The sequence below is a fragment of the Danio rerio genome, chromosome 1 (assembly GCF_049306965.1).
Source record: "Danio rerio strain Tuebingen ecotype United States chromosome 1, GRCz12tu, whole genome shotgun sequence".
NCBI classification, from domain to species: Eukaryota; Metazoa; Chordata; class Actinopteri; order Cypriniformes; family Danionidae; genus Danio; species Danio rerio.
In genome coordinates this window covers 60,550,790-60,571,955 of record NC_133176.1, presented here as the reverse complement: position 1 = coordinate 60,571,955, position 21,166 = coordinate 60,550,790, and the positions used below count along the sequence as shown (strand labels likewise).

The 21,166-nt window shown below is 36.6% G+C and overlaps 2 protein-coding genes across 4 annotated transcripts in view; one reads left to right on the top strand and one right to left on the bottom strand.

Annotated features, from left to right (window-relative positions):
• The window catches only part of mycbpap (mycbp associated protein), a 36,200-nt gene extending 23,147 nt beyond the window's left edge, over positions 1-13,053 (bottom strand). For all 3 annotated transcript variants that reach the window (XM_068222093.2, XM_001345182.9, XM_073906679.1), the window contains exons 1-8: positions 13,012-13,053; positions 12,846-12,914; positions 8,285-8,418; positions 6,356-6,521; positions 6,133-6,239; positions 5,858-6,026; positions 3,306-3,421; positions 1,063-1,213 (exon numbers count right to left, since the gene is read on the bottom strand). In XM_068222093.2, the coding sequence (XP_068078194.1) occupies positions 1,063-1,213; positions 3,306-3,421; positions 5,858-6,026; positions 6,133-6,239; positions 6,356-6,521; positions 8,285-8,418; positions 12,846-12,912 (910 nt within the window). In that variant the 5' untranslated portion in view covers positions 12,913-12,914; positions 13,012-13,053. The remainder of the gene's footprint in view (positions 1-1,062; positions 1,214-3,305; positions 3,422-5,857; positions 6,027-6,132; positions 6,240-6,355; positions 6,522-8,284; positions 8,419-12,845; positions 12,915-13,011) is intronic.
• Positions 13,054-14,190: 1,137 nt separating this feature from the next.
• Positions 14,191-17,828, top strand: rasd2b (RASD family member 2b). Its single transcript, XM_001345161.8, has 2 exons — positions 14,191-14,831; positions 15,645-17,828. Exons 1-2 carry the CDS (start codon positions 14,198-14,200, stop codon positions 16,172-16,174), a joined length of 1,164 nt encoding a protein of 387 aa, XP_001345197.3. The 5' UTR covers positions 14,191-14,197; the 3' UTR covers positions 16,175-17,828.
• Positions 17,829-21,166: the final 3,338 nt, after the last annotated feature.

Sequence of the window (21,166 nt, the reverse complement as noted above, 5' to 3'; positions counted from 1 at the left end):
CATGTAGTGTGTAGAATTTTGTGTGTAGAATGTAGAACATAGTATGCAGTATGTATTGTGTAGAGTGTAGAAAACAGTGTAGTGTATATCGTGTAGTATGCAGTGTATAGTATGGCGTGTGTATTGTGTAGTGTGTAGAATGTTGTGTGTAGAATGTAGTGCATAGGATGCAGTATGTATTGTGTAGAGTGTAGAAAACTGCAGTGTGTAGCGTGTAGTATGCAGTGTATCGTATGGCGTGTGTATTGTGTAGTGTAGAATGTAGTGTGCAGCATGTAGTGTGTAGAATGTTGTGTGTAGAATGTAGAACATAGGATGCAGTATGTATTGTGTGGAGTCTAGAAAACAGTGTAGAGTGTATTGTGTAGTATGCAGTGTATAGTATGGCGTGTGTATTGTGTACAGTGTAGAATGTAGTGTGTAGAATGTTGTGTGTAGAATGTTGTGTGTAGTATGCAGTATGTATTGTGTAGAGTGTATTGTTTAGAGGGTGGTATGTCATGTGACCTGTGTAGTGTAGTATGCAGTGAATTGTAGTTTGCAGTATGTAGAGTGTAGAATGCAGTGTGTAGTGTGCTGTATGTTGTGTAGAGAGTAGAATGCAGTCTGTAGTGAGCCGTGTATTGTGTAGAGTGTAGTATGGAGTGTGTGGTATATAATGTCGTATTTGTAGTATATACATTGTAGTTTATAGTATCTAATGTAGAATGTAGAGCATATTGTGTATTGTGTAGTGAGTAGTATGCTGTGTGTAGACTAGTGTAGTACACATTGTGTAGTATGTAGTGTGTATTATTTAGCCTTGTGTATTGTGTAGTATGCAGTGTGTAGTATGCAGTATGTATTGTGTAGGGTGTTGAATGCAGTGTAGTGTGTAGCATGTAGTATGCCATGTGTACTGTGTAGCGTAGAATGCAGTACTTAGTGTGCAGTGTATTGTGAAGTGTAGTATGCAGGGTGTACTGTGCAGAGTGTAGTATGCAGCATGCAGTATATATTAGAGGGTGGTATGCAGGGTGTACTGTGCAGAGTGTAGTGTGCAGTATGCAGTGTGTAGTGTACCTGTCTCCAGGCGTGTGCTGATTGGCTGAGCGATGCGTGTGAGTTCAGCAGGGTTTCCTCTCTCAGTCTGTGTGAGTGTGGCTGTTATTCCACTCATCTCGTCTCCATAATGCTGCGGGACGCTCCAGAACTCACTGCCCACACGCCGACCCTACACACACACACACCAGCAAACAGCACTCAGCAGTGTGTGAAGAAGAGAAATCCTGCGCTCAGCTTTATATGCTTAAAGAGGTGTTAAAGTCAGAATGAAATCAACATGTTCTCTTCTTATTTGTATATGCATCTAGTATTGCTTGTCATAAATTATGTAACGTTCCCTCCCTCTTTTTTAACGACTTGTCTTCACTTCTCGTCACATGGAATGGCTTTAGGGTGGGGCTATCAGTAATTTAGGGTGGGGTTATCAGGCCTTTAGGGCAGGGCTATCAGTGCTTTAGTATGGGCCTATCAGTAATATAGTATGGCGTTATCAGGGCTTTTGGGCGGTGCTATCATTGCTTTAGGGTGGGGCTATCAGTCATTTAGGGCGAGGTTATAAAGGCTTTAGGGCAGGGCTATCAGTCCATTGGGCAGGGCTATCAGTTTAGGATGGGGTTATTAGGGCTTTAGGGCGGTGCTATCATTGCTTTAGGGTGGGGCTATCGGTAATTTAGGATGGGGTTATCAGGGCTTTAGCGCGGTGCTATCATTGCTTTAGGGTGGGGCTATCAGTCATTTAGGGCAGCGCTATCAGTGCTTTAGTATGAGCCGATCAGTAATACAGTATGGGGTTATCAGGGCTTTAGGGTGGGGCTATCAGTGATTTAGGGTGGGGCTATCAGTGATTTAGGGCGGGGTTATAGGGGCTTTAGGGCAGGGCTATCAGTCCTTTAGGGCAGGGCTATTAGTAATTTAGGATGGGGTTATCAGGGCTTTAGGGCGGTGCAATCATTGCTTTAGGGTGGGGCTATCAGTAATTTAGGTCAGGGTTATAGGGGCTTTAGGGCAGTGCTATCAGTCCATTAGGATGGGGCTAGCAGATGTTTAGGGCAGTGCTATCAGTCCATTAGGGTGGGGCTATGAGTCCTTTAGGGCAGGGCTATCAGTGCTTTAGTATGGGGCTATCAGTAATATAGTATGGCGTTATCAGGGCTTTTGGGTGGGGCTATCAGTGATTTAGGGTGGGGTTATAAAGGCTTTAGGGCAGTGCTATCAGTCCATTAGGATAGGGCTAGCAGATGTTTAGAGCGGGGCTATCAGTGCTTTAGGGTGGGGCTATTTTAGTGCTTTAGGGTAAGGCTATAAGGGCTTTAGGGCGGGGCTATCAGTGCTTTAGGGTGGGGTTATAACGGCTGTAGGGCAGGGTCATTATGAATCAGTTCATTATGGTTTGGCTATCAGTCTTTTAGGGCAGAGTTATCAGTACTTTAGGGTGGGGCTATCAGTCATTTAGGGCAGGGTAATCAATGCTTTAGGGTGGGGCTATCAGTTGTTTAGGGCAGGGTTATCAGTGCTTTAGGGCGGGGCTATCAGTCATTTAGGGCGGAGTTATAACGGCTTTAGGGCAGGTCTATTAGTCCATTAGTGCAGGGTTATCAGTCGTTTAGGGTAGGGTTAGCAGGGCTTATGGGTGGGTTATTTTACCCAGGATTTTGCTGAGTTTATTTTCTGCTGGTTTTGATCTGTTATGAATCCATAAATATGGGATTATGAGCATCAGTAGGTGGCGACAAAAAGCAGGTGTTTTTAAAAATGAATCATTGAATCACCGACATCATTCCATCATTCGACATCATTCTTGAATAAATCACTGTAGTACTCTGAGATCTAAAAATGTTCTGCTTAGTTTGGTTTAAACTTTTTTTCACAGGTGAGACAGAGAAAAACAAATAATATTGTGTCTAGAATGATCAAACTTTTCTAAAATTCCATGTAAATATCCTGATTTTCTATAAAATTCATAAACTGATCAATCATAAAGTGCTCTCTAGTATCTGACATGCCCCGTCTCCTCTTCATTTGCTTTTCATTTAATGCACGCACCTGAGCTTAACCGCTCTCACTGGCAGAGCTGTGATAAAAACAACACCCTGTTGGATGGTTTTCATAGAGGAGGGACAACTATGTCTCACCCTGTCTTCATGTTTCAGTAGAAATTATGTAATACATCGAACAATACTGCACATTTCAAAGCCCTTCACAGGATCTTCAACACATATTTCTGAGATTCAGACACAGTGTACAGTGACTGCAGGACTGACATGCTCAGTGTAAACAGCAGCCAGTCCTCGATCAATCAGAGTCCTCTGCTCCTGAACACTTCTGAATCTGCTGGAGCGGTTCATTAATAAAGAGCCCGCCGGCTTCTGCAGGAACCCTGAAACACACACACAAACACACACCTATTACAGCACATCATCCAGTTACAAAACACACAGTCTGAAGAGGTGTGTTTTATGTAATGATAATAGGCCAAACACACACACAGATAAAGGCTGGCTATAGGAAATGGCCTTTAATGCTGTCTGGAGTGGGCTGAAGCCTTTACTGACTCATTTTAGCACAGATTCTCCATATATGGAGCCTGAATGAAGACCCTACAGCTTTATTCTGATGTTAGGATGAACATCTGACTCTAAATGCAGCAGTTTATACGTTAGGGATGAACACTAAATGCGAAAATTGAATTCCTTTTCAAATAGATTGTTCAACACGTTTATAATAAAGCTGTCAAAATATTAATCACATCCTAAATAAAATCTTGTATTTATATATGTGCAATATTTGTACAGTGAGTAAACACAGACATCATTTTAGATGTAATTCATTACCATTACTCTTTCTTTCTTGATTTTTATTCCAGTCAAACTCAAAGAAATATATAAATATATGAAGACAAATATGATAGGAAATTCTGTGAGAATGTGAAACAATGAAATAAATAAAATGAAGTCTTGAAAAAAGCCTTTTCCTGCAAATTGACAATAAAAATATTATATTTGTGGTAAAAATATTTGTAGTATTAAGATATATATATATATATATATATATATATATATATATATATATATATATATATATATATATATATATATATATATATATATATACTGTATATCAGAGGTCGCATTAACCGAATATTTTCCGTCATTGACAGATTTTTTTCTGCAGTGACAGAAAAATCTGAATGTAATCCGTCATTTTGACCAGGCACGTGCACACATAGGGCTCAACCTGTGCAGTGCACATGCCCTTTATAGTCTTGGATAGAAAGTGCCCTTCCAAAATGATCAAAAGTGCCCCCGCGACGCGGCACACCCTCGGTCCCACCCTTCAGTAGGCGCAACAACAACGCTCTTGAGTATGCGCGCGACAACACAGCTGATCAGAACGTGCGCGACAACACCGCTCTTCAGTACGCGCACAACAAGCCCCCCCTCTATTGTAATTTGTAGCTAACTGTAATTCCCAGTCCTGTCCAGCAGATGGCGATTGCCCTTGTTTTGTCTTCTCTTTGTCACCGCTGCATATAGTTGCAAAAATCTCACAGCAGCTGAGTGTGAGAAGTGTCTTTAAACGGCCAAATAGTTGTGATATTAATAATAAAGTTGAAAAAAGAAGTTATGTAGTGGACAATAAAGAACAAACAGACAAAAATCCTCAGTCACCGACAGCTGTTGTTGCGGCCAACCAAGCGGCAACAAGGAGGTCAGGTGGTTTGAAGTGCGTTGTGAGCACCATGCACTAGAATCCAAATGATTTAGTTTAATTCTTTCTCAACAGTTAATGAGAGAAAACGTTTCCCTGTAACGAGTTTTACGGCAATCCGTGTTTTAGGTGTATTACGGTAGGGGAAGCCCTAACATGTTTGTGATGTACATGTAAGATGCACCGGGGTGAGAAATCTGAGAAGGAGAGAAAAAGTAAGTTTGTGCATAAAAGTAACAAACTTTTTAGATCTGTTCTAGATCTTATCTGGACGAGAGACCAAAATAAAGAAGCTTTATTTGTATGATTTGTGTCATTGTCATTGTGTCAGATTGCACACCTAATAGTAGGTTACCTAATATTGTAAACAAGATATAAATATATTTTTATATATATGTATATATATATATATATATATATATATGTATATATATATATATATATATATATATATATATATATATATATATATATATATACACACTTTTTTTTTTTTTATAACAAAATTTCCTGCAAATTTCTGGGATTTACCATCACTAAATTTTAAAAGTCATTTTAAATACTTGGGGGTCTGAGTAATGTGATATTGTCAAGCCAACCGAATCATTGATTATATAATAAAAATAAATAGTGGAAAATGTTATCAAACACAATCTTTAGAATGTAGTGTGCAGAAATATTTAAAAGCATAATATATATGAATATTTAATTTGAATATAATTTCAGATAAACCAACAAAATCTGCAATAAACACAAAACGACTGTACGTGTAGATGCTTTTTGTTTTTCGCATTTTGCTCATTACAATAAAGCATTAAGCATGAACCTGATGAATTCTGACAGAACGCAGGATTCAGTTTTGATGTAATATAATTAAATTTACTAAACGCTTAAATTAAACACTATAAGGTATCAGTATCTTTCATGAATACGTAAATTTTGTTGGCTGGAAGGGCATCCACTGCATAAAACATGTGCTGGAATAGTTGGCGGTTCAATCCACTGTGGCGACCTATGATTAATAAAGGGACTAAGCTGAAAAGAAAATGAATAAATGACTTCACTTTTCTACTAAAGTCCTGGGAAATATAAGAGTTTTACTGACGTGCAATGAAGTCCTGCTGTCGGCGCCTGTCAGTCATGTGACGGAACCAGTGCTGGAGGGCGTGGCTCTGTCTTCCTGAATAATAATGAGCTTCAGGTTGATGACTGTCATTGTGAGTGTCAGCCACTAGAGGAGGCTGTTTCTCGCAGTCAGGAATGCGCTGAACTAGCTGAAGATCAGAAACACTAATTAATATAGTTTATCTATCACATTCATATGTGTGCTGAACAGACGTCTTGTTATTATCACTGAGTTTAAATGTCGCTGAGTCTCACCTCCGTCTCTCCCCGCAGCTGCATCTCTGACCTGAAATCCTCCAGGTTTCCCAGAATGCTGTGTGGCAGCAACATACCCTGTGCGTCAAACCGGGGCCCGCCGGGACCTTCATATACACACACACACACACAGTAGAGAAATGACTAAATGTGTTCAGAATTGCATCAAATTTACATGGGCTGAGTTTGATCGTAGTTCCTGACCCGAGGCCACGCCCACTACCTGTATATTCAAGAGTCTGTGGCGGAGCAATGTCATGTGGGAGGGGCCTTGCTACTGTGACCCTGACATTTCTGCTGACATCATCAGGTGGGCGTGTCTTACGAACGAGCACACGTGTCATGGCTCTGGGCTTTTGGGAATCTGGAGGTGGTTTAGGAACTCGCAGCTACACAGAAACACAACAAGACATTATATTATATTATATTATACTATATTACATTATATTATATTATATTATATTATATTATATTATATTATATTATATTATATTATATTATATTATATTAAATTATATTAAATTATATTAAATTATATTATATTATATTAGGGTGTCACGGTGGCACAGTGGGTAGCATGATCGCCTCACAGCAAGAAAAATCACTGGTTCGAGCCTCGGCTGGGTCAGTTGGCATTTCTGTGTGGAGTTTTCATGTTCTGCAACATATGCTGGATAAGTTGGTGGTTCATTCCACGGTGGCTATACCAGATTTAATAAAGGGACTAAGCTGAAAAGTGAATGAACGAATAAATGAATGATCAGATATTAGACAAAATTGATAATGTTTAAGAAATTAATTTGCTCATATATTATGAAAAGCAGGTTATACAATTTAACATGTGTGCAGTGCAATACATTATTATTATAGTATAGTATAGTGAAGTATTTAATATATTATATTATATTGAAATATTGTATAAAAAATAACTAAAAAAATGTATGTACAAAATCTAAAAACAACCTAGCAATAAAAATATGACTATTATTACATATAAAAATATATTGCAAATTCAAAAGTGTCATTTAAAAAATACAAAAATAGTGTATAAATTTACATGAATATATAAAATTTAATTTATTACAGAAATATTGTATTTAAAAAATGACAAATTAAAAAATGTAACCAAAAATATATATAAAATGTTATAATTTTAATACTGCTCATTGAATTTTTTTACAAAATATAACAATTATTATATTCTATTATATTAAATGCAACATAACAATGAATTCACATTAGCACAATATAACAATTATACTATTAAATTATAGAATTATCGTATATAACACATTTAGAAAAACAAAGAAAAAAAACATAAAAGCATATGAAATTAACAGAACAATATATAAGCAAATTATATTTTAACAGTATACAATTATAATGCATCTGTTTGTAGATATTGCAAATAAGTTTGTAAATGAAGAAATTTAATATAAAATAACAACAAATATTCTATTCAATTATATGAAAAGTAACAATATAAAACAATAAGTGTTTTGATATATATAAGATGAAAAAACAGGGTATACAGCAAATAGTTTACTGTAATACCTATATTCAATTATATATTTATGATATTTGAATTCATTATTATATTATATCATATTACATTACATTACATTACATTACATTACATTATATTATATTATATTATATTATATTATATTATATTATATTATATTATATTATATTATATTGCATTATATTATTCATTAATTTTCTTTTCGGCTTAGTCCCTTTATTAATCAGGGGTTGCCACAGTAGAATGAACCACCAACTTATCCAGCATGTGTTTTTCCAGCTGCAACCCAACACTGGGAAACACCCATAAACTCTCATTCACACACAAACACACTACGGCCAATTAAGTTATTTAATTCACCTATGGTGCATGTGTTTGGACTGTTGGGGAAACCGGAGCACCCGGAGGAAACCCACGCCAACACGGGGAGAACATGCAAACTCCCACACAAAAACAAAAACTGACCCAGCCGAGGCTCGAACCAGCGACCTTCTTGCTGTGAGACAACAGTGCTAACCACTGAGCCACCATGATGCTATATTATATTATATTTTATTATATTATATTATATTATATTATATTATATTATATTATATTATATTATATTATATTATATTATATCCTCACCTTCTGCAGGTGTTGTGCAGTGATGGCCAGACTCTGGATATCGTGTGTGTTCAGAGCAGAACTGTGATCTTCTTCACCCACACATGATGATGAAGATAATGAGGAAGGTGATGAGGGTGAAAACTGCTTCTTTTCTGACACACAGAGAACGGGAGGATGAAGACACTCATCGCACATACACACACACACACACACACACACACACACACACAGCTCAATACATACAATATACATATACAACACATACTACCTGTACTCAAGCCACCGTGGTTAATTCATTCTTCATTCATTCAATTTCCTTCAGCTTAGCCCCTTATATATCAGGGGTCACCACAGCGGAACGAACCACCAAATATTCTGTCATGTTTTATACAGCGAATGCCACTCCAGCTGCAACCCAGTTCTGGGAAACACCCATACACACATTCACTACAGCTAATTTAGTTCATCAATTCCCCTATAGCTCATGTGTTTGGACTGTGGGGGAAACCGGAGTACCTGTAGGAAACAGGCCACGCCAACACTGGGAGAACCAGCAACCTACAGTACTGTGAGGCGACAGTGCTAAGCACTGAGACACCGTGTCGCCCTTTCTTGCTAAATATCTAGTCATGTACAGTTATCATGGCAAAGATAAAAGAAATCAGTTATTAGAAATGAGTTATTAAATGTTTAGAAAAATCATCTCTCCATTAAGCAACCCTTGGGAAATATCTGTAAAACAATTGACTTTCCTCATTGTAAAGATTCCCAGTAAGCTTAATGACTATTACAACAATATGTCATTTCTCTGCACAATGCGTGTTATTATCCAGAGAAAGCAAAACATCGGTCCACAAAAGAGCAGGAAACACAAGCAGAGCTTTAAAGGTCAGTAAATGAGGAGACAAAGAGTGTGACGTGCAGTGATGATGATGGAGAATGAATGATATCTGAACTATCATCAAATAAGAGCTCTGGAAAAACAGCTGCAGGGCGAGTGGAAACAGACAGCAGTGCTACTGTACATTACTGTAGTGCCGGGAAAACAAGCTGGGAAAATACATTCAGATAGGAAAACGGGCGTAAAATTGGCTACATTTAAGTTAAAAAACAATAATTATACAGTTATAATAAACAATAATAATACAGTTAAAAAATAATAATAAACTACATTTTAAAAATTAAATAAAATAAAAAATAGACAACATAAAAAATTAAATAAAATAGTTAAAAATAGACTCCATTAAAAATGATTAAGTTAAATAAAAAATAGACTACATTTAACAAAAAAATTAAAGTAAAATAGTTAAAAATAGACTACATTTAAAAATAAAATTAAATAAAATTAAAAATAGACTACATTTAAAACTAAATTTAATAAAATTAAAAATAGTCTACATGTAAAAAGTTAGATTACATAAATAAATTCATTAAATTAAATTAAAAATAAACTACATTAAAAAAATTAAATTAAATATAGACCACATTAAAAATGTAAATAAATTAAATTGAATATAGACTACATTTAAAAAATTTATTAAAACAAAATGAAAAATAGACTCCATTAAAAAATGTATTAAATTAACAGTAGACTTCATTTAAAAAATAAAATAAAAAGTAAGATTACATTAAACAATGTATTAAATTAAAAATAAACTACATTAAAAAGCAAAATAAAAAGTAAGATTACATTTAACAATGTATGAAATTAAAAATAAACTACATTAAAAAATAAAATAAATTAAAAATTAAAAGTAAGACTCCATTAAAATGTATTACATTAAATTAAAAATAGACGACATTAAAATAATTAATTAAATTAAAAAGACTACATTCTAGAAAGATTAAATAATTATAATTTAATATAATATAATATTAATTATATTTATATCAATTATATATAATATAATATAATATAATATAATATAATATAATATAATATAATATAATATAATATAATATAATATAATATAATATAACATAATAATATAATATATTGTGGACTATACATGAAACAAATAGAAGGCAAAAAATATATACTTATTTATACAATAAAAAATAATAAAATATTATTAAAATAAATATCCAAGCCAAAAACAGATATGTGTATAATAAAAAGAGGAGGACAGCCCACACAGATCATGCAGAATACTAATGATTCACTATAAAGCTGCACACTGACTCCAGCTGACCCAATGTACTCTATCACACACACACACGTGCACGCGCAAACACACACACACACGCACAAACACACAGTTATATAAGGCTGTGCATCCTCAGAGCTGTGGAGAAACGCTGCTGTTAACAAGGTAAAAACACACAATAACTTCTCTCCCATAGAAACAGGTTTCCCAGCGTCCTCTGCTCCTGAGTCAGAACATCCTGTGTTTCTGACACTGATCTCAGATTCACACACACACACACACACACACACACACACACACACACACACACACACACACACACACACACACACACACACACACTGTGCACACACACACACACTGTGCACAGGAGAGCACCATGGGCCGTTTGTGGAGCTGAGAAAGTGAAGCTGACCGGAGAAACACTCATATTGTGTTAGATTCACACTTACACTCACACACACACACACATAAACACACACTCATTCAAATACTTACACACACATAAACACATACAGATGCACACACACACACACAGATAAAAACACACAAGCTCACATAAAAACACAGACACACACAAACACACACTCACATACAAACACTCACATAAACAAACTCACATAAACACACACACACACACACACAACTCTTGAGTTTTTTCAGAAATGTCATTCATTCATTTTCATTCGTCTTAGTCCCATTATTAATCAGGGGTCACCACAGCGGAATGAACCGGCAACTTGTCCAACATATGTTTTATACAGCAGATGCCCTTCCAGCCGCAGCCAAGTACTGGGAAACACCCATACACACTCATTTGCACACATACACTTCGGTCAATGTAGCTCATCAATTCCCTTAGAGCGCATGGGTTTGGACTGTGGGGGAAACCAGAGCACCTGGAGGAAACCCACGCCAACAAGGGGAGAACATGCAAACTCCACACAGAAACACCAACTGACCCAGCCGGGACTCGAACCAGCGACCTTCTTGCTATGAGGCGACAGTGCTGACCACTGATAAAGCTACTTTTGACTATGCTAGTGCAGTGGTTATTCTGCACGATCATCTACAAATCAGATGAACAGATGAGACTGTTCCAGGGCCATCTGTACATATAAATTCAACATGTTTACAGAGAGTGCTGCTGTTGCTGATAAAGATAGATCTACATCTGGATCCACACTCATGCTCCTGCAACACTTGACTCAAGACACTGTCAGAGAAAACACTGCGAGACTAAACCTTTAATATTATAAATATAACACATACAGCAGCTCTGCTGTGTCATCATCATGCTATTTTGGGGTCCTGCATGACTATTATATATCCATTAGTCTGGTGATTTGACTAAGACTTTTTTGTATTGTAATTAGTCCATTCACATGACTACAATAATAAAAATGAACTGCACAGGATGTGTGTGAGTTATAATGCATTTTGTGTTTGATTAAACTTGTGTGTGTGTGTGTGGGTTCTGGAATAGAAATGTGTGAAAATCCCTACAATAAATTATCAAAAACAAATCAGATCGACAAAAAGCTTTATGCCTTTCTGATCTGAGGGATGGTTTGTCAACATTGAAATAACTTTAGATCATAAGTAATCATTTGGGTCTATGATTTAGCAGAATTAATTATTATTCTCTTACTTGGATTTGTATCTTGTTTCTAGTCTGAATATCTAAAAACTCTTAAATCAAGATGCATTTTTTAGACAAGCAAAAAATATTGTCTTGTTTTCAGAAATAATATACCAAAACTAAGTGGTTTCCTTGATCACGCAAAATAATCTGTCAAAAAACGAAAAACAAAAGTATTTGGCTTACGTTTCCCTGTTGTCAGATTATTTAGCTTGTTTTAAGGAAAAACTCACTTAATTCTGACTCATTATTTCGTGATACAAAAAAAAATGTTTTTCTTGTCTAGAAAATGCTTGAATTAGGAATTCTGAGATATAAGGATTAGAAACAAGACAAAAAGCAAGTAAAGCAGTATATATGTTAGAAAGATCATATATATACACCGCCAAAAAAAATGCTTCTTACTCAATTTTTTTTTTGTCTTAATTCTAATTCAAATATCTAAAAATGCATAAATGACAAAGCATTTTATAGACAAGCAAAAATAACTGTCTTGTTTTTAAAAGTAATATATCAAAATTAAGGAGTTTCTCCTTAAAATTAGCAAATAATGTTATGTCAAAACGAAAAACAAGATGATTTTGTCAACGTTACCCTGATTATTTTGCTTGTTTTAAGGAAAAACTCACTTCATTTTGACTCATCTTTCTTAAAACAAGACCGTATGTTTTGCTTGTCTAGAAAATGTTTCTTGGACTAAGCATGTTGAGATATTTGGACTATAAACAAGACAAATATTTAAGTAAGTAAATCGTTATTGTGCAGTATAGACATCTGTTTACAGGCTTACCTGATGGACTTCGAGGCTTCGTTTCTCTTTTAGAAACTTTGCTGGTTGATTTTCCGACAGTCGACATATCTACACACAGAATAAGGCGAGAAGTTTAATAAAAAATGAGTTTAATTCTCTTTTGAAACGACTGTGAATTGTAAATCATAAAAGAAAGTTCACTCACTGAAAACCTGCTGCTCCTCTGTTTACAGCTGTCGCTCGCTTCAGTCGCGTTGTCTTAGCAACGGCTGCGCGCGCGCAGTGTCCAGGTACCGCGAAAACAAGTCACTGAGGTAAGTTTAAAAGTCCTGTTTTATGACATTTCCCTGATGTAGAATTCCTATAGCCACAGCAGAGGAAATAAGATCCGTAAAATAGCATAGAAAAAGCAGCGTTTGCCTAATTTTGTGTACATTTATGGGTTAATAGCTTAATATATTTTCAAATCAAATACACCAAAACGCATTACACACGTTTTATAATGGATTTGTTAATATATATATATATATATTTTTGTTTTACTTTGTTAGCTATCTTATAGTTTAAAACGTCATATTCAAAAGCTGAAAGTGATGTTTAACTGGAAGCCATTTAGGTCATGACAAGAAAACTTAAGACAATATTAAGTGTTTTATTAATTATTATTAAACATTGTACCTTTAAAATAAACATTAAACAATATTAATATATTTAATAGTATATTATTTACCTATATTATATTACAGGCTACTTAGGCTTAAATAACTAATGACTTATTAACAACAGAACACTTAAAATATGTCCTTAAAAATCCTGATATTCAACTCATCTTTTTACTGTATTTTTAGATTCCTGATTATTCTAATGTGCCAATATATACATTTTTTTACTTGTATTTTATTGCATGTTTGAGTTCTCTGTTGTTGTAGCAGTTTGGGTTTTAGAAAAGCGCATTATAAATAAAACTATTATTATTATTATTATGCATTTTCGAAGTATATTGCAGATATTAATAAGATAACTTTACATAAAAATACTATTAAAAATGTAAAAATACTTTATATATATATATATATATATATATATATATATATATATATATATATATATATTTTTTTTTTTTTTTTTTTAAATACTCACGTATATTTGCATTATGAAATGATTTATTATCCAACACTGGTTTTCCTCTTCCTCTTTATCCATGTTAATTTATTAATGGCCTAATTAAACCTTTAAAACATTGCCGTGCTCATTATGAGAACTGCCCTATATCACCGTGCACTGCTCCGGGAAACGTTTTGTTCCTTGCGGGTACACGCGTAGCTGTCAATCAAACTGATGACGTGGACGCGCATATAAAAGCAGGAGCTCGCGGGAGCTCACTGAAGTCCATGTCCAGAGCGCACAGAAGCAGGTGGATGTATCCAATGAACATAAAACAGATCTGTCTGTCTTCAATGTGTCCAGTGATGGACCAAGTCATGCAGCACCAGACGCGCGCTCTGCCCGGCGGCACCAGCACACCTAGCGTCCTGCTCGCGTACAAAAACGCGACGCAAAGACTCGGCGCGAGCGGGTTCAAAGTCAGCGCGCTCTCCAAAGCAGGAATGGGCATCCTGAAGCTGGCCACGACGCAGCTAAAACAGCAGGAGAAGAAGGCGAGGGTGGTGCGCGCGTCCAGTCAGGGAAAAGCGCATCCACCTATTGACAAAAAGTCTCCTTTGGATCAACTGGCTGCACTGGTTTTGCACGGCCACGCGCGTCTACAGCCCATCGCGCACGAGTCGCACGCCACCAAACCGCAGAACTGCAGGCGCATAGTGGTGCTCGGCGCGCCGCGCGTTGGGAAGACCTCCATCCTGCGCCGGTTCCTGCGAGATGGCTTTGAGGAGCAATACGAGCCCACATGCGAAGATTTCCACAGAAAACTCTACCAAATACGAGGAGAAACATACCAGATAGACATACTGGACGCGTCCGGGGAGAGGAGCTTCCCCGCCAAGAGGAGACTCTCCATTCTCACTGGTGCGTAAAAGTTTAATAACGCAACATTGCGGTTGTTTTGGAGTCCTTGGTGGCACCTTGGCTTTTTGTATGACTGTATTGGGTTCAATCATACTGATAAAGTGCCTATGAAATTATTTTGGTTTTTAAAACACTTTATAAATGCTGCGTTGTTTAAATAATGTTGGGTCAAAATATTGACAACCCCAATGTTGAGGGTATTTGTCATTTACATTTAAATTACACTTTTGAGTTCGTATTTTAGAGCATAATTTACCCAATGTTGGGTTAAAATTACCCAGCATTTTGGTGATTGGACGCACTTGCGTAAAATGAAACATCATTAAAACCGCAGGCAATAATCATATGATCAATCAACAAATGTTGGGTTGTTTTAACTCAATGTTGGATCAAAAATACGAACTAAAAGTGTTATTTAAATGTAAATAAAAAATACCCTCAATTGGAAAAACCCACAAGAAAAAACGTTGGGCTTGTCCATATTTGACCCATATGGGTTAAAACCCATTTTAAAGTGATGGAATGACTATGCTTTTCAATAAAAACATTTAAAATTAATTAAAATACTCTAAAATTCTCTCTAAAAATGGTCGTCCTAACCCAAAGTTGGATTTTCCACTGACCCAACGTTGGTATAACTTAGCATTTCTTTTCAGTGTACCCCTTAGACCAAAAGAACACGTGCACTGTTTCCAATAATTTACTTCAAAGCTGTGTCAAACTACTAAAGTTTATATATACTTTAAACGCTTCTTTGTATTTCCAAAATGCACTAAAAAGGCATGTTCTGATCCTCTCTCCTCCGTGTTTCAGGTGATATATTCCTGCTCGTCTTCAGTCTGGATGACCGCAGCTCGTTTGAGGAGGTTCGCGCTCTGCACACCGAGATTGTGGCTGCCAAAGCGGCTCTGCGTCGCTCAAAGCAGCCGCTCTGCGTGCCCACGGTGGTGTGCGCTAATAAAGTAGACTTGCCGGCGGAGCAGCGCGCGGTGTCGCGGCCTGAGGTGCTGAGTGCGCTGGGCAGCTCCTGCGCGCTGTTCGAGACCTCCGCGAAGGACAGCGTCAATCTGGAGCAGGTGTTCGAGGCGCTGGCGCAGCGCGGTGGGCTCCCGCTGGAGACCGGGCCCTCACAGCACCGGAAAGTGTCCATCCGCTCTTACCAGGCGCTCCGAGCAGCGCGGCAGGCCGAGAAAGGAAGCAAAGCGCCGGCGTGTGAAGCTCCATGCGGGGCGCTGTATCCGCTGGCGCGACGGCCGAGCTTCGGCACAGACCTGCGGTTGGTTCTTGGACCCAAAGGCAACAGAAAACAGAGCAAAGCGCTGGACAAATGCCAGATCCAGTGAAACTTTACAGACTCAAAGAAACTGAAAACAAAATACAGATATTTATGTTTGCCAGAAAGCAACAAAAAACAACTTTATTCATCATTTGAGCATGGATCAGAGTGTTTATATACTGAAAATGCAGATATAACACCTTTAATGCTAAAAAAAAAAAACTTGGGTTAAATATGGACAAATTCAAAATTGTTTTGTACTTCTATTATATTTATTTACACTTCTTTAACAGTGGTTGAGTTTGTCCATACAAGGCCAAATGTTGGGTCGGGGTTGGGGTTACCACCACCTTTTTTAGAGTAAATGTTATATTATAGAGTAGAATTTTCAATTTCAGCCCTGGCCTTAAATGCATGACGTTGCCTTTGATCATTAAAAAAAATTCTGGGTCAAATATGGACACCCAAAAGTTGGGTTCAATTTTATTCAGTTAAATTGATTGATTGATTCATTTTCTTTTCAGCTCAGTCCCTTTATAAATCTGGGGTTCCACAGTGGAATGAACTGCCAACTTTTCCAGCATATGTTTTACGCAGCAAATGCATTTCCAGCTGCAACCCATCACTGGGAAACACCCATACACACTCGTCCACACTCATACACTACTGACAATTTAGCTTACCCAATTCACCTATCCAACACAATCTCACGGCAATTCGTAACTTTTTCATTTAGTGGCTAATTCGTATGAATTCGTACGATCTAATTTGTACAATTTAGTACGATTTGCTCATCCCCCAATGACAGTTGGGTTTAGGGGTGGGGTTAGGTGCCACGCCTCCTTTTTAAAATCGTACAATTTCGTACACTTAACTCGTACGAATTAGCTACTAAACTGACAAAACGTAAAACACTTGTGAGATCAGGCTGATATACAACATGTTTGGACTTGTGGGGGAAACCGGAGCACCCGGAGGAAACCCACGCGAACGCAGGGAGAACATGCAAACTCCACACAGAAATGTCAACTGACCCAACTAAGGCTCGAACCAGCGACCTTCTTGCTATGAGGCGACAGCACCGCACCACCGTGCCGCCTCAGTTAAAATTTAAATGAGTATTTTTAAATGGCACTTCTACACCCAATGATTGGATTTGTCCACATGTGACCAAACGTTCGGGTAAAACAACCCAAGCATTTTTAGAGTATATATAGAATTATAGATTTTAATCCTGGCCTTACAAATGCGTAATGCTGCCTTTGCTAACTCCAAAACAATGCTGGGTCAAATATGGACAAACTCAATCAGTTTAATACCAAAAAACTTTGGGTTTGTTTATATTTGACCCAACATTAAGTTAAGACAACCCAGCATTTTATTTAGAGTGCTGATGCTGCAAAGCCATCCAAATGTTTACCGCAGTACTGTATGTTCAACCTTTAAATGAATGTATTTACTGTGTTCTGAGAGAATTCAGCCGATCTTAATGTTGTCTGATTATGAAGACCTCCGCCATGTTGAATGACTTGAATGAACACAATATACTGTGATTATGTTCAGGGTTTGACCATCTGAGCTGACTCAGGCCGCTGCATCACTCATGGCAGTGTTGTGTGGACTCTCTGCTGAATATCCTCTGAGCATGACTGACTGAGACGCTCGCTGGTGCATGATGTTGTGTAATATGTGACATTTGAAATAAAAGATTTTGATATGAACACCTCGTCATGAGTGCAGTGATTTGGGGAAGCTGCGCTGACAGAAGTGTGTCACGATTCACCGAGTGTAAATGAATAAATGAGTGTGTGTGTGTGGGCGTTCAGATGAAATGAGAAAGCCTTGACTCTGATTGCATAAGAGCCTTTAGAGAGAGAGACACTGCAGTGTACAGGATGTGCCGAGAGAAAGAGCAGGAAATCAACGACTGCACACACACATTCAATAAACAACCTGTCTGACTGTCTGTCTGTCTATCTATCTATCTATCTATCTATCTATCTATCTATCTATCTATCTATCTATCTATCTATCTATCTATCTATCTATCTATCTATCTATCTATCTATCTATCTATCTATCTATCTATCTATCTATCTATCTGTCTATCTGTCTTTCTGTCTGTCCGTCCATCCGTCCGTCCATCCGTCTGTCTGTTTCTCTCTCTATCCATCCATCAGTCTGTTTCTCTCGCTATCCATCCATCTGTTTCTTTCTATCCATCCTTCTATAAATCCATCATCATCCCATTTATTTATCCATCTGTTTCCGTTGCTATCTGTCCATTCATCCATCTGTTTCTCCATCCATCCATCATCCATCCATATCTGTTTCTCTCTCTATCCATCCATTCATCTATTTCTTTCTCTATCCATCCATCCATCCATCCATCCATCCATCCATCCATCCATCCATCCATCCATCCATCCATCTGTTTCTCTCTATCTACCCATTCACCCATCCATTCATCCTTCTCTATTTCTTTATTTGTCCATCCTTCCATTTCTCTCTCTATCCACCCATGTATCCATCTTTTTCTGTTTCTATCTGTCCATCCATCCATCTGTTTCTCTCTCTATCCATCCATCATCCATCCATCCAACTCCCTGTTTCTCTTTCTATCTATCCATCCATCCATCTGTTTCTCTTTCTATTCATCCATCTATCCATCCATCCATCCCATCCGTACATCCATCTTTCTATCCATCTATCTGCCCGTCCATCTGTTTTTTTGCTATCCATCCATCCATCCATCCATCCATCCATCCATCCATCCATCCATCCATCTATCCGTCAGTCCATCTGTTTCTTTCTCGCTATCAATCCATTAACCCATCCATCCATCCATCCACTCATTCATCCATCTCTCTCTATACACCCACTCATTCATCCATCTGTTTCTGTTTCTATCTGTCCATCCATCCATCTGTTTCTCTCTCTATCCACCCACCCCTCTTTTCCTCTTACTTTCCATTCATCTGTACATCCATCTGTTTGTCTTTCTATCTATCTGCCCATCCATCTCTTTCTTTCTCTATCCATCCATCCATCTGTCAGTCCATCTGTTTCTTTCTCTTTTCCTATTAATCCATTCACATATCCATCCATTTGTCTGTTTCTCTATCTATCCATCAGTCTGTTTCTCTCGCCATCCATCCATCCATCCATCCATCCATCCATCCATCCATCCATCCATCCATCCATCCATTTTATATCTATCCATCCATCCATTCATCCATACAGTCATCTGTTTCTTTCTCTATCCATCCATCCATCCATCCATCCCTTTCTCTATCCATCCATCCATTCATCTGTTTCTTTCTCTATCCATCCATCCATCCATTTCATTCTCTATCCATCCATTCCTTCATCCATCCATTCATCTGTTTCTTTCTCTATCCATCCATTTCTCTCTCTCTCTCTCTCTCTCTCTCTCTCTCTCTATTCATCCATTTGTCTCTTACTATCTACTGGTCTATCTCCCTCTATCAATCTCTCAATTTTTTTATCTATCCATCCATCTGTTCGTTCATCCGTCTGTCTGACCATTTCTCTTTCTCACTCTCCCTCTATTAATCCATCCATCTGTCCATGTCTGTCTGTCTGTCTGTCTATCTGTATCCATCCATCCATCCATCGCTGAAGCTGTGTGTGAGTGTGTGTTTTGGTCAGTCTGTGCAGGGTTAATGTGTGTGATATTTGTTTTGCGCTGCCTGACATTTATGTGGCTGAACCGAGAGGCTGTTATTCGTCCTCCAGAGTGTAGATTCATGATTACACCTATTCAGATCTGAGGACACAGTATTTATCACAACACAAATGCAGAAATGATGCATAAAAGCGCTGAGATGAAACACTGACCCACTGAGAGAACGATCCGCACTGACGCTTTCACAGTTTGAGGTGTTTTGGGACTGTTTGAAATGATTCTATGCTTTAATATTGCACTATTTGTGCACATTTCATGTCACCATGACCTAATATTTTCCCTAAATTTGCAGTGTACAGTTAAAGAATTAGGGTTTTAGGGGGGAAAGTGTAATTTGCCATGTTTAAATATATATTTTGGACATAAATATACAACATTATTGAAAAAAAATTAAGATTAAATGAATGTTGTAAAATTAAGATTGTTAAAACATTTATTTAACAGCAAAATATATTACAAAATTTAGTCATAAATGTAGTTTTTACACAGCTTACGCTTAATTGTATGCAATTAAAGAAGTTGCTCTGAACTAAAAGTGTAGCTTTCAGAGATTACTGTAAACATGTTGTAAAAAATGCAGATTAGGATTTTGAAATATTTATTTACTAAAATAAACGACAAAATTTAGCCAAATATATTAGAAATATCCAATCCTAAAATGCACTTTGGGTGAATGAGAGATATTTACATATATGTTTTAGAATTTATAAATCTACTTAGAGCTTTAATGTATATTTATACATGTTTCTTAAAAAAACAAACAAACAGCCAAAGCGTCGGATAACTACATCTAACTAAATATATTTGAAAATCAATGATAGTAATATTATTTGCATATCTGTACACTTTAAATTGTATACTGGGTGTATTTAATCAGTTTCACACTCTAATAATTGCTGGGTTGTTGTAACCCCAGGTTTGGTCAAAAATGGAGAATTTTAAAATTAAATGAAAATGAAATGTTTTAAGCCAACTGATACATTTTGTACATATTACAACCAACGTTCAGCGTATTAATGTATTAGGAAATATGATGAAGAAATTATTTTGAGACATAATAATAATAATAATAATAATAATAATAATAATAAAGTATTTTCAGGATTATTAATAATTAATAATCAAAATATTAGTGGTAATAATAATAGTAATAATTATAATATTAAGTATTTTCAAGATTATAAATATTTAATAACAACAACAATAATAATAATAGTAAAAATAATAATGAAAATAAAAATAAGTATTTTCAAAATTATTAATTATAGTAATAATAGTAGTAGTCAAAATAATCATAATAATATTGATAATAATAAGTATTTTCAAGATTATAAACAATTAATAATAAGA

What these genes read in the sequence shown, in the direction of transcription:
- rasd2b (XM_001345161.8), top strand. Translation starts at nt 14,198, where the DNA reads ATGTCCAGAGCGCACAGAAGCAGGTGGATGTATCCAATGAACATAAAA. An exon ending in GAGACTCTCCATTCTCACTG is followed by an intron (nt 14,832 to 15,644) that starts GTGCGTAAAAGT and finishes TCCGTGTTTCAG; the next exon opens with GTGATATATTCCTGCTCGTC.